Raw genomic sequence first — 13,240 nt, forward strand, 5'->3', positions numbered from 1 at the left:
CCCTTCATTCAAGTAACAATCCAAGTCATTTTTTCATTGCTTCTCCCCTCATTGAAGTAACAATCCAAGTCATTTTTTCATTGAGTCTCCCCTCAGCCTTATAACACATTGCATAACCAACCCATAACCATGCCCATAACCAAGCCCATAACCAAGCCCATAACCATGCCCATAACCAAGCCCATAACCATGCCAATAACCAAGCCCATTACCAAGCCCATAACCAAGCCCATAACCAAGCCCATAACCATGCCAATAACCAAGCCCATAACCAAGCCCATAACCAAGCCCATAACCATGCCCATTACCCACACACACAATCAAAATAAACAGTGAGTAAAATGCATAAAATGGGCCTGATTTGTATAAGACAATACAATATATGTATATCCCAAATATATTTCTATCAAGCATGATGAATAGCCTGTCAGAGGAGAGAAGCCGGATTAAACCTTGAGGCTACCAAGCTATTTCCCTAATCTGCCTTCTACATCCACCACCCATTGAGAAGTATTCATCACTATGGAACTCCATGATATGAGCCCTGTCTTCCTCGAGCATTGCTTCGATAGCATACTGTTATTCACAGGTGAACACAGGAAGAGTTGTTTTTTAATGATGAGTATTCTGTTTAACACCAGAAATAGTGATGTGCAGACCAAGTGAGGGACTTAATTACGAAGTATTAGCCAAAACCTCTGTGTTTAACACCCCCTCTCCCTCCCCCAAGCTGCATTAAGAAAACCAACCAAAGATGGCAAAAGAAGAATCTTAGAGTCTTTGTACTATGTGTGCAGATCACTTCTGCTTTTGATGGACTTAACATTGAGATAAATACATATCTTACCTTACTATTTCCACATGAATGGATGAATTTTTGGGATACAGAGTTAGTGAAGGCAACCATAGAGGTGAATGGTTGATATGCTTCTGTAGGACCATTTCTCTCTTTGATAAATAGTGTCTACGTTTGTCTATGAGTGGGAGGAGAGGAGGAGGGATGAAGAGGAGAGGAACAGGAGGAGTAGGAGGAAGAGAGTGACATTCTATCAGTAATGCGCCTGAATGACAAAGTCACCATTGCAGGCAGGGGACAATGGGACAGTAACAGGGACAAAATGGTTGACACACACAGACAGACAGAGGTCAGAAATATCCCAGTCAGTCCAGCTCCAATCGGAAATATGCTTGTATGCTCTGTCTTCTGTTAAATCTCCACTTCAAAAGGTCAAAGTTCATATCCTTCCATGCACCTTCTCTTTGTTACTTGATGTGTTGCTGTGTTCTCTAAAAGACGCATAAATAATGTACAAATATTCTCAAGGATTGCTTAAGTAAGAATTAAGACTTGATAACGACCCAAATAGATAAGACTCAGTCCAACATGCACCGGCAATCCAAAACACGGTTCAAAGTGTTCTTCCATTATTTAAGGCACTAGGAATATTCCTTAGGTAAAAAGCTGCATGTCCATCTTGAAGGTAAAAAAATTGATCCAAACATTCTGCTTTAAAACTGTAAGCGGTGTCATTACTGAAAGCAACGCATCAAATAAATGCTGCCCTAGTAGTCTGAATACATGAACCATACAAAAGTGTCAACTGAAACGAAAAAAGACACAATCTTGGAAATACATCAACTGCATGCTCCGTAAGTTTGGTGATGATTGTTGCCTCCTGGTGAGAACCTAACACTTGTTGGGTAAAAGGCCTTAGAGAAAGTTTCATCTTGGATGATACAGTGTTGGACAGTGAAGAACCTCTTCATCTGATGCAGACTTCAGAGCCTCTCTGTGTTTTCAGGTGGAGTGGGAGCATTAACGCGTGTGTCTCTCCACAAGCTCCATCAATTAGTGTGTGTGTGTGGATTTGTGTGTGATGATCGATCTACTGTAAGTGATGATCGACCAGTGTCTCTCTCCCTCACAGCACTTAATCGATTACTGCACAGCCTAGTGTGTGTATGCATCTCATCACCTTTGACGAACATGTGTGTGTGCATGGGTGTATGTCTGAAAACTCACCTACAGTATGCCTGAGATCTCAGCTTGAAGTGTCTGTCTCTCCAACCAGCCTCTTAACCAATGAGCACAAGTGTGAGCATGAACACACAAGTGTGTGTGTGTGTGTGTGTTAGTCTCACTTAATGATCTCCACTGATGACCATAAATGTGTCTCACCTTCATGTTCCATCCACAACCATGGTGTCTCATCACTAGAGGCTCTCTATGATGGCTACCTCAGCGTAGTCCGGACTGAGTCCGTTCAGGTAGAGTCCACTGCCATTGCGGGCCAGGGCTCCAGGGACAGGAGTGAGGGAGAGAGCCAGGTTGGGGTAGGCCTCCCTCTCATCCCCTGGCCCCAGGTTCACGGACAGCGTCCTCCTGCCCGGGGTCATCTCCTGGGTGATGGGGTTGAGGCCCAGCTCTGAGGACAGTCGACGCTTAATGGAGGCGGCACGTTCAAACTTGTTCGAGATGTCTACGCTCAGGCGACGCCGTGTCTCCTTGAACTCAGCCGACACGTTTGCCGTCCACTCTGCTGCATGGATCCGGAACTCCCCTACCTCCAGAAAGAAAGAGAGAAAGAGATAGAGAGGGAGGAGATTTCGCCCCAGATTCATCAAGAATTCCTGATGTATTTGACCTATTCAAATACTCTTTATATACACAGTACCAGTCAAAGGTTTGGACACACCTACTCATTCAAAGGTTTTTCTTCATTTTTACTATTTTCTAGAATGTAGAATAGTGAAAACATCAAAATTATGAAATGAAACATATGGAATCAGGTAGTAACCAAAAACGTGTTAAACAAATCAAAATCCATTTTACATTTTTCAAAGTAGCCACCCTTTTCCTTGATGACAGCTTTGCACACTCTTGGCATTCTTTCTTTCACTCTGTGGTCCAACTCATCCCAAACTATCTCAATTGGGTTGAGTTCGTGTAATCATGGAGTCCTGGTCATCTGATGCAGCTCCCCATCACTCTCCTTCTTGGTCAAATAGCCCTTACACAGTGTGTTGGGTCATTATCCTGTTGAAAAACAAATGATATGTCCCACTAAATGTCCCACTAAACACAAACCAGATGGGATGGCGTATCGTTGGAGAATGCTGTGGTAGCCATGCTGGTTAAGTGTACCTTGAATTCTAAATAAATCACCGACAGTGTCACCAGCAAAGCAACCACACACCATCACAACTCCTCCTTCATGCTTCACAGTGGGAACCACACATGCGGTCACAAAGACACAGAGTTTGGAACCAACAATCTCAAATTTGGACTCATCAGATCAAAGGACAGATTTCCACCCGTCTAATGTCCATTGCTCATGTTTCTTGGCCCAAGCAAGTCGCTTCTTATTATTGGTGTCCTTTAGTAGTGGTTTCTTTGCAGGGTAGCCTAGTGGTTAGAGCGTTGAACTAGTAACCGAGAGGTTGCAAGCTCAAACCCCCGAGCTGACAAGGTACAAATCTGTCGTTCTGCCCCTGAACAGGCAGTTAACCAACTGTTCCTAGGCCGTCATTGAAAATAAGAATTTGTTCTTAACTGACTTGCCTAGTAAAATAAAGGTAAAATTAAAAAATAAATAAAGGCCTGATTCACTCAGTCTCCTTTGAACAATTAATGTTGAGATGTGTCTGTTACTTCAACTCTGCGAAGCATTTATTTGGGCTGCAATTTCTGAAGCTGGTAACTCTAAAAGAACTTGTCCTCTGCAGCAGAGGTAACTCTGGGTCTTCCTTTCCTGTGGCGGTCCTCATGAGAACCAGTTTCACCATAGCGCTTGACGGTTGTTGCGACTTTACTTGAAAAAACTTTCAAAGTTCTTGACATTTTCTGGATATATTGACCTTCATGTCTTAAAGTAACGATGGAATGTCGTTTCTCTGCTTATTTGAGCTGTTCTTGTCGTAATATGTACTGGATCATTTACCATATAGGGCTATATTCTGTATACCACCCCTACCTTGTCACCCCATGAAGCTGTTAGGGAGAATGCCAAGAGTGTGCAAAGCTGTTATCAAGGCAAAGAGTGGCTACTTTGAAGAATCGCAAATATAAAATATATTTTGATGGGATTAACACTTCTTTGGTCCTACATGATTCCTTATGTGTTATTTCATAGTGTTGATGTCGTCACTATTAATCAACAATGTAGAAAATAGTAAAAAATAAAGAAAAATCCTGGAATGAGTAGGTGTGTCCAATCTTTTGACTGGTACTGTATATATATATATATATATATATATATATATATATATATATATATATATATCACAGGAGGTTGGTGGCACCTTAATTGTGGAGGACAGGCTTGAGGTAATGGCTGGAGCGGAATTAGTCAAATCAAATCAAATGTAATTATTTCACATGCGCCGAATAAAACAGGTCGACCTTACAGTGAAATGCTTACTTACGAGCCCCTAACCAACAATGTAGTTTTAAAAAATACACATAAGAATAAGAGATAAAAGTAACAAGTAATTAAAGAGCAGCAGTGAAATAACAACAGCGAGACTACATACAGGGGGAGTAGCGATACACAGAGAATGTGCGACCAATTGAACATGAATGTGCGACCAATTGAATGTCCGACCAATTGAACATATCCCTTCCTATATAAAGCCTTGACGGCAATATAACCTCCTGTTCCAAGTACGTGAGGTCTGCTGCCTCTGCGTTAAAAGCACTAACATGTCAACTACAGAACTAAGCCAACCTCAGCGTGAGCTTTGGTTGCGAATGGTATGAACTTTGAACTCTTATTCACTACAGAAGTATACCTCCTAGCCGTTGAGTTAGCAACAGCAGCTGCAAATGCGGGTTAGGAAAGAACAGACAGAGTATCGCGTCTACCACACAACAACGTTACTACAACGTATCCAATTGACCACCAGAGACATTCTTCATTGGACAAGGACTTGGTTTGGCAACACGGCCTTCCATCTACCACCAACCTACCGAAGCGCAACTCAGAGTAAATGTTTATTGCATTTCCCTTTTCCAAATGGGCGGTAATTTAGAATGCATAAGATACTGTATTTATGATAGCACAGCTTCTCCCTTTTTCCCTCAGTCTTCCCGCTCTTTCACGCAAACCCAGCCCCTTTTCTTTTGTGTAACCAGCTGTCATATCTGTTCCGCCCACTAGGGACGTTTCCTTTATGATGTAATTTGTAATCAAGGTATGATTCATTCTTTGTATATGTAATTCTGTGTGATTAGTTAGGTATTTAGTAAATAAATAATTAAACCCAATTTTGTATTGCTGATTCAAGTTGTTAGGCAGGGTTCATGAAGAATTTACAACTTTCAGATGAGACTGAATTACGGTGACGATTAATATTGACTGCTATTGGCCACAGCACGTCCTGGGAATCCGGCTGGCCCTGCGGCCTTGTGAATGTTGACCTGTTTAATGGTCTTACTCACATTGACTGCGGAGAGCATGATAACACAGTCTTCCGGAACAGCTGGTGCTCTCATGCATGTGTTTAGCTCGTCTGGTAGGCTCATGTCACTGGGCAGCTCTTGGCTGTGCTTCTCCTTGTAGTCTGTAATGGGTTGCAAGCCCTGCCACATCCGACGAGCAATGGAGCCGGTGTAGTACGATTCGATCTTAGTCCTGTATTGACACTTTGCCTGTTTGATGGTTCGTTGGAGGGCATAGTGGGATTTCTTATAAGCTTCTGGGTTAGAGTCCCGCTCCTTGAAAGCGGCAGCTCTAGCCTTTAGCTCAGTGAAGATGCTGCCTGTTATCCATGGCTTCTGGTTGGGGTATGTACGAACGGTCATTGTGGGGACGACATCATCGATGCACTTATTGATGAAGCCAATGACTGATGTGGTGTACTCCTCAATGCCATCGGAGGAATCCCGGAACATATTCCAGTCTGTGCTAGCAAAACTGTCCTGTAGCTTAGCATCTGTTTCATCTGACAACTTTTTTATTGATCTAGTCACTGGTGCTTCCTGCTAAAAAAAATCAGGAATCAGGAGGACAGAGTTATGGTCAGATTTGCCAAATGGAGGGCGAGGGATAGCTTTGTATGCGTCTCTGTGTGTGGCGTGTAGGTGGTCCATTTTTCCTCTGGTTGCACATTTAACATGCTGATAGAAATGTAGTAAAACGGATTTAAGTTTCCCTGCATTAAAGTCCCCAGCTACTAATATCGCCGCCTCTGGGCGAGCGGTTTCTTGTTTGCTTATGGTGGAATACAGCTCATTCAATGCTGTCTTAGCAATAGCTCAAGACTTCCTTTCGTGCACCGGCTGTTGTTTACAAAAATACATAGACCTCCGCCCCTTGTCTTACCAGACGCCACTGTTCTATCCTGCCGGTACATCGTATAACCAGCCAGTTGTATGTTGATGTTGTCGTCATTCAGCCACGACTCCATGAAGCATAAGATATTACAGTTTTGAATGTCTCGTTGGTAGTTTAATCTTCCCCGTAAACTCAGCGATTTTATTGTCCAAAGATTGCATGTTTGCTAGCAGAATGGAGGGAAGTGGGGGTAAATTTGATCGCCTGCAAATTCTCAGAAGGCAGCCGGACCTTCGGCCACTCTTTCTCCGCCTCCTCTTCACACAGATCACGGGGATCGGGGCCTGTTCCCGAGGAAGCAGCGTATTCTTCAAGTCGTGCTCGTCAGAGTTGTGAAAGGAAAAAGAGGATTCTGCTAGTCTGTGGTCAATAATCGCAGTCCTGATGTCTAGAAGTTTTTCTCACTCATAAGAAATGGTTGCGGCAACATTATGTACAAAATAAGTTTAAAAAATAAGTTATAAACAACGCAAATAAGCAAGTAAGTAAAACGTCTTAATCCTGAGCCATATTTGACTCGGTATGTAACGGTATCAAATACATTAAACACATGGTTTGATGCCATTCCATTTGCGCTTGTTATGAGCCGTTCTCACCTCCGCAGCCTCCACTGATACATCCTTTTGACAAAAGGAACTGATGGCCTTTTCCCCTTTGAATGAAGTTTCTACCCAGAACTATCCATTCACTACACCAGAACGTGCTTTATAAGATGCAATGGGATGCAGGGCATTTTCATGGTTACAGAGAGGAAGAGAAAAGGAGAGTGGGGAAAAATGGAAGAAGGGGGGATGAAGTTATTGATTATTTTCATAAAATATAGCATGCATACCTCTAGGGTATTTTCTTACACAATAAGCTGAGATGAGCTGTCTTGGGCTACTGGATCGAAGACCCCCAAGCTAAGATTTGTGAGTCTGCATGTGTGCTCTTCTGCTTCCCTCCCCCTCTTCATCTTTTGTCCACATTTCCATTCCTCCCTCTCTTCCCACTCTTACCCTCTCATTCTCACTTCTCCGCCACACACTCTCTTGTTCTCTCACTGTCTCCCTCGCTCTCAGTAATAGGTTTCTATGTAAAACTCAGGTCTGCATCATAGGGCTCACACTCACACTCCTAATGATGCACAATCCTAAGTATTCACACGGCAGACACACATATCTCTCCCTTTGTAATGGGATTAACTTTTATATCAGATAATGAATGGAGATTAATATGGAGGAGGTTTGTGCCTGTCAGCGTCTGTCTGTCTGTCTGTCTGTCTGTCTGTCTGTCTGTCTGTCTGTCTGTCTGTCTGTCTGTCTGTCTGTCTGTCTGTCTGTGTGTGTGTGTGTGAGACAGAGCGGTAAGATGTCCCATGATTAATTTGCGATTGGAATTTAACTGTAATAATCATCCTTTAAAAATACATGTTACAACTGAATTAATCAGGGAAATCCATCCACGTTTAAATTGTAAACTAGGGGGTTGATGTAGAATTAAGCACACTGCTAGGGAGGAGGGTATGTGGTTTCGGCATCCTTTATACACTGAGTGTATTTCCATGACATACAGGTGAATGCTATGATCCCTTATTGATGTCACCTGTTAAATCCACTTCAATTAGTGTAGATGAAGTAGAGGAGACAGGGTAAATAATTATTTTTAAGCAATTTAGACATGGATTGTGTGTGTGCCATACAGAGGTTGAACGGGCAAGACAAAAGACTGAAGTGACTTTGAACGGTGTATGGTTGTAGGTGCCAGGTGCACTGGTTTGAGTGCACCTGGCATTACTGCTGGGTTTTTCACACTCAACATTTACCTGTGTGTATCAAGAATTGTCCACCACCCAAAGGACATCCAGCCAACGAGACACAACTGTGGGAAGGATTGGCGTCAATATGGGCCAGCATCCCTGTGGAATGCTTTCAACACCTTGTCATCCAGGGGTAGGCAGCCCCATTTCATGTTTTTGTCCTGGAACACCAGGTGTGTTGAAGTTAGGTAATCACTGATAAATTAACTCAGTTGGTCAGGTGTGGTCCCTAGTTGGACCAAAATCCTGCAGTATCTACGGCACTTGAGGAACAGGGTTACCTGCCACTGTTATAGTCCATGCCCTGACGAATTGACGCTGTTTTGAGGGCATAAGGAGATGCAACACAATATTAGCAAGGCGTTCCTAATGTTTTATACATTGTTTTGTACATATACTGTACATCTGATCGAAAAGGTTGGTTTATTTTGAAGTGATCCGTTTTAGGTCGGTGTTGAATATGCAAGGTCATGGTTGAATACTCTAGAAAACACTTTGCCTCACCCTGTTTGGGGATTTGATATATGGTCATAGCATGTTGTGCTGTGATTGGATGAATTCACAGCTCCATTCCAGCTAACAATTCTAGGGAGAGAAAACATTTTTGTAATGTTCCCCTATTCTTTGAGAGTCCAGTTTTCCGTTAGAATGGGGAACATTGTATGTTAGCAAAAACCTTTGGATGTTTTGGTGTTAAAGTTAGCAGAACATTGCCTTAATGTCAAGCAGAACTTCTCTATAATGTGGTTACAATGTTCTCAGAATATACAACATGAATGTTCTAGATGCGTTTTATGGGACGTTGCAAGAACATTCGTGTCCAGTTTTCTGAGGGTTAGGAGAATATTCCATCAACATCCCACCAAACATACACAGAACATGGTTGCTATGTTATCAGAATGTAAGATAGTAATGTTCTGTACATGTTTCAATAACAGGACCTGCCTGATGGTCCCAAAGAAATGTTCTCACAAAACATTTTTCATCACACCTTGTTAGTATTACCCATCAAGGCCCTGATTGGTGAACCACTGATCCATTCACAACTATTTTTGCCTGTTGGCAAGGGATACTCATACTGCTTTTAACATAGTGTTTTCAACTTCCATATTTGATGCACTTTGAGATAAATGATTTTATTGTGCATGGTCATTTACACAGTAAATATTCTTCAAGTCTTCAGATCTTGTTGCCATGCCACCATGTCTTTGTCACTTATCAGTTCATTTGACTATTCTACTACTGAAGTTCTACCAACACATTGACTGTAGTACTCGCGCTGAGAAAACATTGGACCACTGCTACTCAACTTGTAGAAATGTCTACAAGGTCCTCCCCCGCCCTCCCTTCGGCAAATCTGATCACGACTCCATTTTTCTCCACCCTTCTTATAGGCAGAAATTCAAACAGGAAGTACCTGTGCTAAGGTCTATTCAATGCTGGTCTGACCAATCGAAATCCATGCTTCAAGATTGTATTGATCACACGGACTGGGATATGTTCCTTGTAGCCTCTGAGAATAACATTGACGAATACACGGATACAGTGACTGAGTTCATCAGGAAGTGTATAGGATATGTTGTACCCACGTTGACTTAAAACCTACCCAAACCAGAAATCATGGACAGATGCCAGCATTATCGTAAAACTGAAAGCGCGAACCACCACATTTAACCATGGCAAGGTGACTGGGAATTTGGCCAAATACAAACAGTGTAATTATTCCATCTGTAAGGCAATCAAACAGGCAAAACGTAAGTACAGAGACAAAGTGGAGTCGCAATTCAATGGCTCAGACACGAGACGTGTGGCAGGGTCTACAGACAATCACGGACTACAAAGGGAAAATCAGCCACATTGTGGAAACTGACATCTTGCTTCCCGGACAAGCTAAACATCTTCTTCGCCCGCTTTCAGGATAACACAGTGCAACTGATGCCGCCCGCTACCAAGGACTGTGGGCTCTCCGTGGCCGATGTGAGTGAGTCATTTAAGCATGTTAACCCTCTCAAGGCTTCCACCCCAGACTATCAGCATTCATCATTCAACACCATAGTACCCTCCAAGCTCATCATTAAGCTCGGGGCCCTGGGTATGAACCCGTCCTGTGCAGGGTGGGCTAGTGGTTAGAGCATTGGACTAGTAACTGGAAGGTTGCAAGTTCCAAATCCCAGAGCTCACAAGGTACAATTCTGTCGTTCTGCCCCTGAACAGGCAGTTAACCCACTGTTCCTAGGCCGTCATTGAAAATAAGAATTTGTTCTTAACTGACTTGTATAGTTAAATAAAGGTAAAAAATAAAATAAAAACTACTTCCTGACGGGCTCCGCCCAGGTGGTGAAGGTAGCAAACTACAACTCCACTTCTCTGATCCTCAACTCGGGGGTCCCACAAGGGTGCATGCTCAGCCCCCTCCTGTACTCCTTGTTCACCCACTGTGGGGCCACACATGCCTCCAACTCAATCATCAAGATTGGAGACCACACAACAGTAGTCGGCCTGATTACCAACGAGAGAGTGGTGCCAGGAATATAACCTCTCACTCAATGTCAACAAAACAAGGGAGCTGATCATGGACTTCAGGAAACAGCAGAGGGAGCACGCCCCTATCCACATTGACAGGACCGCAGTGGAGAAGGTGGAACACTTCAAGTTCCTCTGCGTACACATCACTGACGATTTGAAATGGTCCACCCACACAGACAGTGTGGTGAAGAAGGCGCAACGGTGCCTCTTCAACCTCAGGAAGCTGAATTTGTCTTGGTCCCTAAAACCCACAATTGAGAGCATCTTATCGGCTGTATCACCGCCTGGTATGTCAACTGCACCGTCCTCAACTGCAGGGCTCTCCATAGGGTGGTGCAGTTTGCTCAACACATCACTGGGGACAAACTACCTACCCTCCAGGACACCTCCAGCACCCGGTGTCACAGAAAGGCCAAAAAGATCATCAAGGACATTAACCACCCAAGCCACAGCCTGTTCACCCCGTTACCATCCAGAAGACAAGGTCAGTACAGGTGCATCAAAGCTAGGACCAAGAGACTGAAAAACAGCTTCTATCTCAAGGCCATCAGACTGTTAAATAGCCATCACTAGCCAGGTTACGCAACCCTGCTGACCCTAATCCCCTTAGAGGCTGCTGCCCTATATACATAGAAATCACTGCTCACTTTAATAATGGAACCCTAGTAACTTTAATGATGCTTAAATAATGTTTACATACTGGTTTACTCATCTCATGTATATACTGTATTCTATTCTACTGTATTTTAGATCATTGTTTGATCTAATATTTATACATTCTTTTACTTTTAGATTTGTGTGTATTATTGTGAATTGTTAGATACTACTGCAATGTTGGAGCATTTAGCTACACCCACAATAACATTTGCTAAATACGTGAATGTGACCAACAAAATTTGATTTGATTTGACACATGAATGTTCCTGCAACATTTACATTTAAAGCATCTAGAACATTAATAGAGAATGGTGCTGAGATGGCTGCCGTTTTACGACCCCGTAGCCAATTGTGCTATTGTGTATGTTTTTTTGCGTTATATGTAAATTATTTTGTACATAACGTTTCTGCCACTGTGTCTTATGACCGAAAAGAGCTACTGGATATCAGGACAGTGATTACTCACCCCATACTGGAGGAATAGGTTTTCTTCAACGAGACAGACGGAAAGGATATATTTCAGACACCCAACAAGACCCTAATCCCCGTCATTCACCGGAGAAAGATACAGAGGCATCATGGACGAAGGTCAGGGTGCCTTGTAAGGATCTGTCACCGAGAGGGTAATCTACCTTTACCATCGGTCCTATTAGCCAACGTACAATCTACCGATAATAAAATAGATGTACTACGATCACATACATCCTACCAACGGGCCATAAAAAACTGTAATATCTTATGTTTCACCGAGTCGTGGCTGAACGACGACATGAATAACATACAGTTGGCTGGTTTAAAGCTTTTTCGGGCAAGATAGAACAGCAGCCTCTGGTAAAACGGGATGACAGTCTATGTGTATTTGTCAACACCAGCTGGTGCACAAATTCTAAGGATGTCTTGAAGTAGAGTATCTCATCATAAGCTGTAGACCACACTATTTACCAAGAGAATTTTCATCTGTATTTTTCGTAGCTTCTATGTACCACCACTAACCAATGCTGGAACTAAAACCGCACTCAATGAGTTGTATATGGCCATAAGCAAACAGGAAAATTCCTCATCCAGAGGTGGTGCTCCTATTTGCCGGGGACTTTAATGCAGGGAAACTCAAATCCATTTTACCTAATTTCTACCAGCATGTTAATGTGCAACCAGAGGGGAAAAAAACTCTAGACCACATTTACTCCACACACAGAGACGCATACAAAGCTCTCCCTCGCCCTCCGTTTGACAAATCTGAACATAATTCTATCCTCCTGATTCCTGCTTACATGCAAAAACTAAAGCAGGAAGCACCAGCGACTCGGTCAATAAGAAAGTGGTCAGATGAAGCAGATGCTAAGCTACACAACTATTTTGCTGCACAGACAGGAATATGTTCCGGGATTCTTCTGATGGCATTGAGGGCTACACCACATCAGTCACTGGCTTCATCAATAAGTACATTGATGACGTCATCCCCACAGTGACCGTACGTACATACCCCAAACAGAAGCCATGGATTACAGGCAATATCCGCACTGAGCTAAAGGGTAGAGCTGCCGCATTCAAGGAGCGGGACTCTAACCCGGAAGCTTGTAAAAAATCTCACTATGCCCTCCGACGAACCAACAAACAGGCAAAGCGTCAATACAGGACTAAGATTGAATCGTACTACAATGGCTCCATTGCTCGTCGGATGTGGCAGAGCTTGCAAACTATTACAGATAACAACTATTACAGAGCTGCCCAGTGACACGTGCCCACCAGACGAGCTAAACTACTTCTATGCTTGCTTTGAGGCAAGTCTCACTGAAATATGCATGAGAGCATCAGCTGTTCCAGATGACTGTGTGATCACGCTCTCCGTAGCTGATGTGAGTAAGACCTTTAAACAGGTCAACATTCACAAGGCCGCAGTGTCAGACGGATTACCAGGACGTGT

At 43.1% G+C, this 13,240-nt stretch overlaps 1 protein-coding gene across 1 annotated transcript in view; it reads right to left on the reverse strand.

The window, feature by feature from the left end:
* Window positions 1–246: 246 nt before the first annotated feature.
* The window catches only part of LOC135557698 (potassium channel subfamily K member 2-like), a 52,009-nt gene continuing 39,015 nt past the window's right edge, over window positions 247–13,240 (reverse strand). Inside the window, exon 7 of the mRNA XM_064991220.1 lies at window positions 247–2,565. Coding sequence (XP_064847292.1) covers window positions 2,215–2,565 — 351 coding nt within the window. The 3' untranslated portion in view covers window positions 247–2,214. The remainder of the gene's footprint in view (window positions 2,566–13,240) is intronic.

This window comes from Oncorhynchus masou, chromosome 16, assembly GCF_036934945.1.
Source record: "Oncorhynchus masou masou isolate Uvic2021 chromosome 16, UVic_Omas_1.1, whole genome shotgun sequence".
NCBI classification, from domain to species: Eukaryota; Metazoa; Chordata; class Actinopteri; order Salmoniformes; family Salmonidae; genus Oncorhynchus; species Oncorhynchus masou.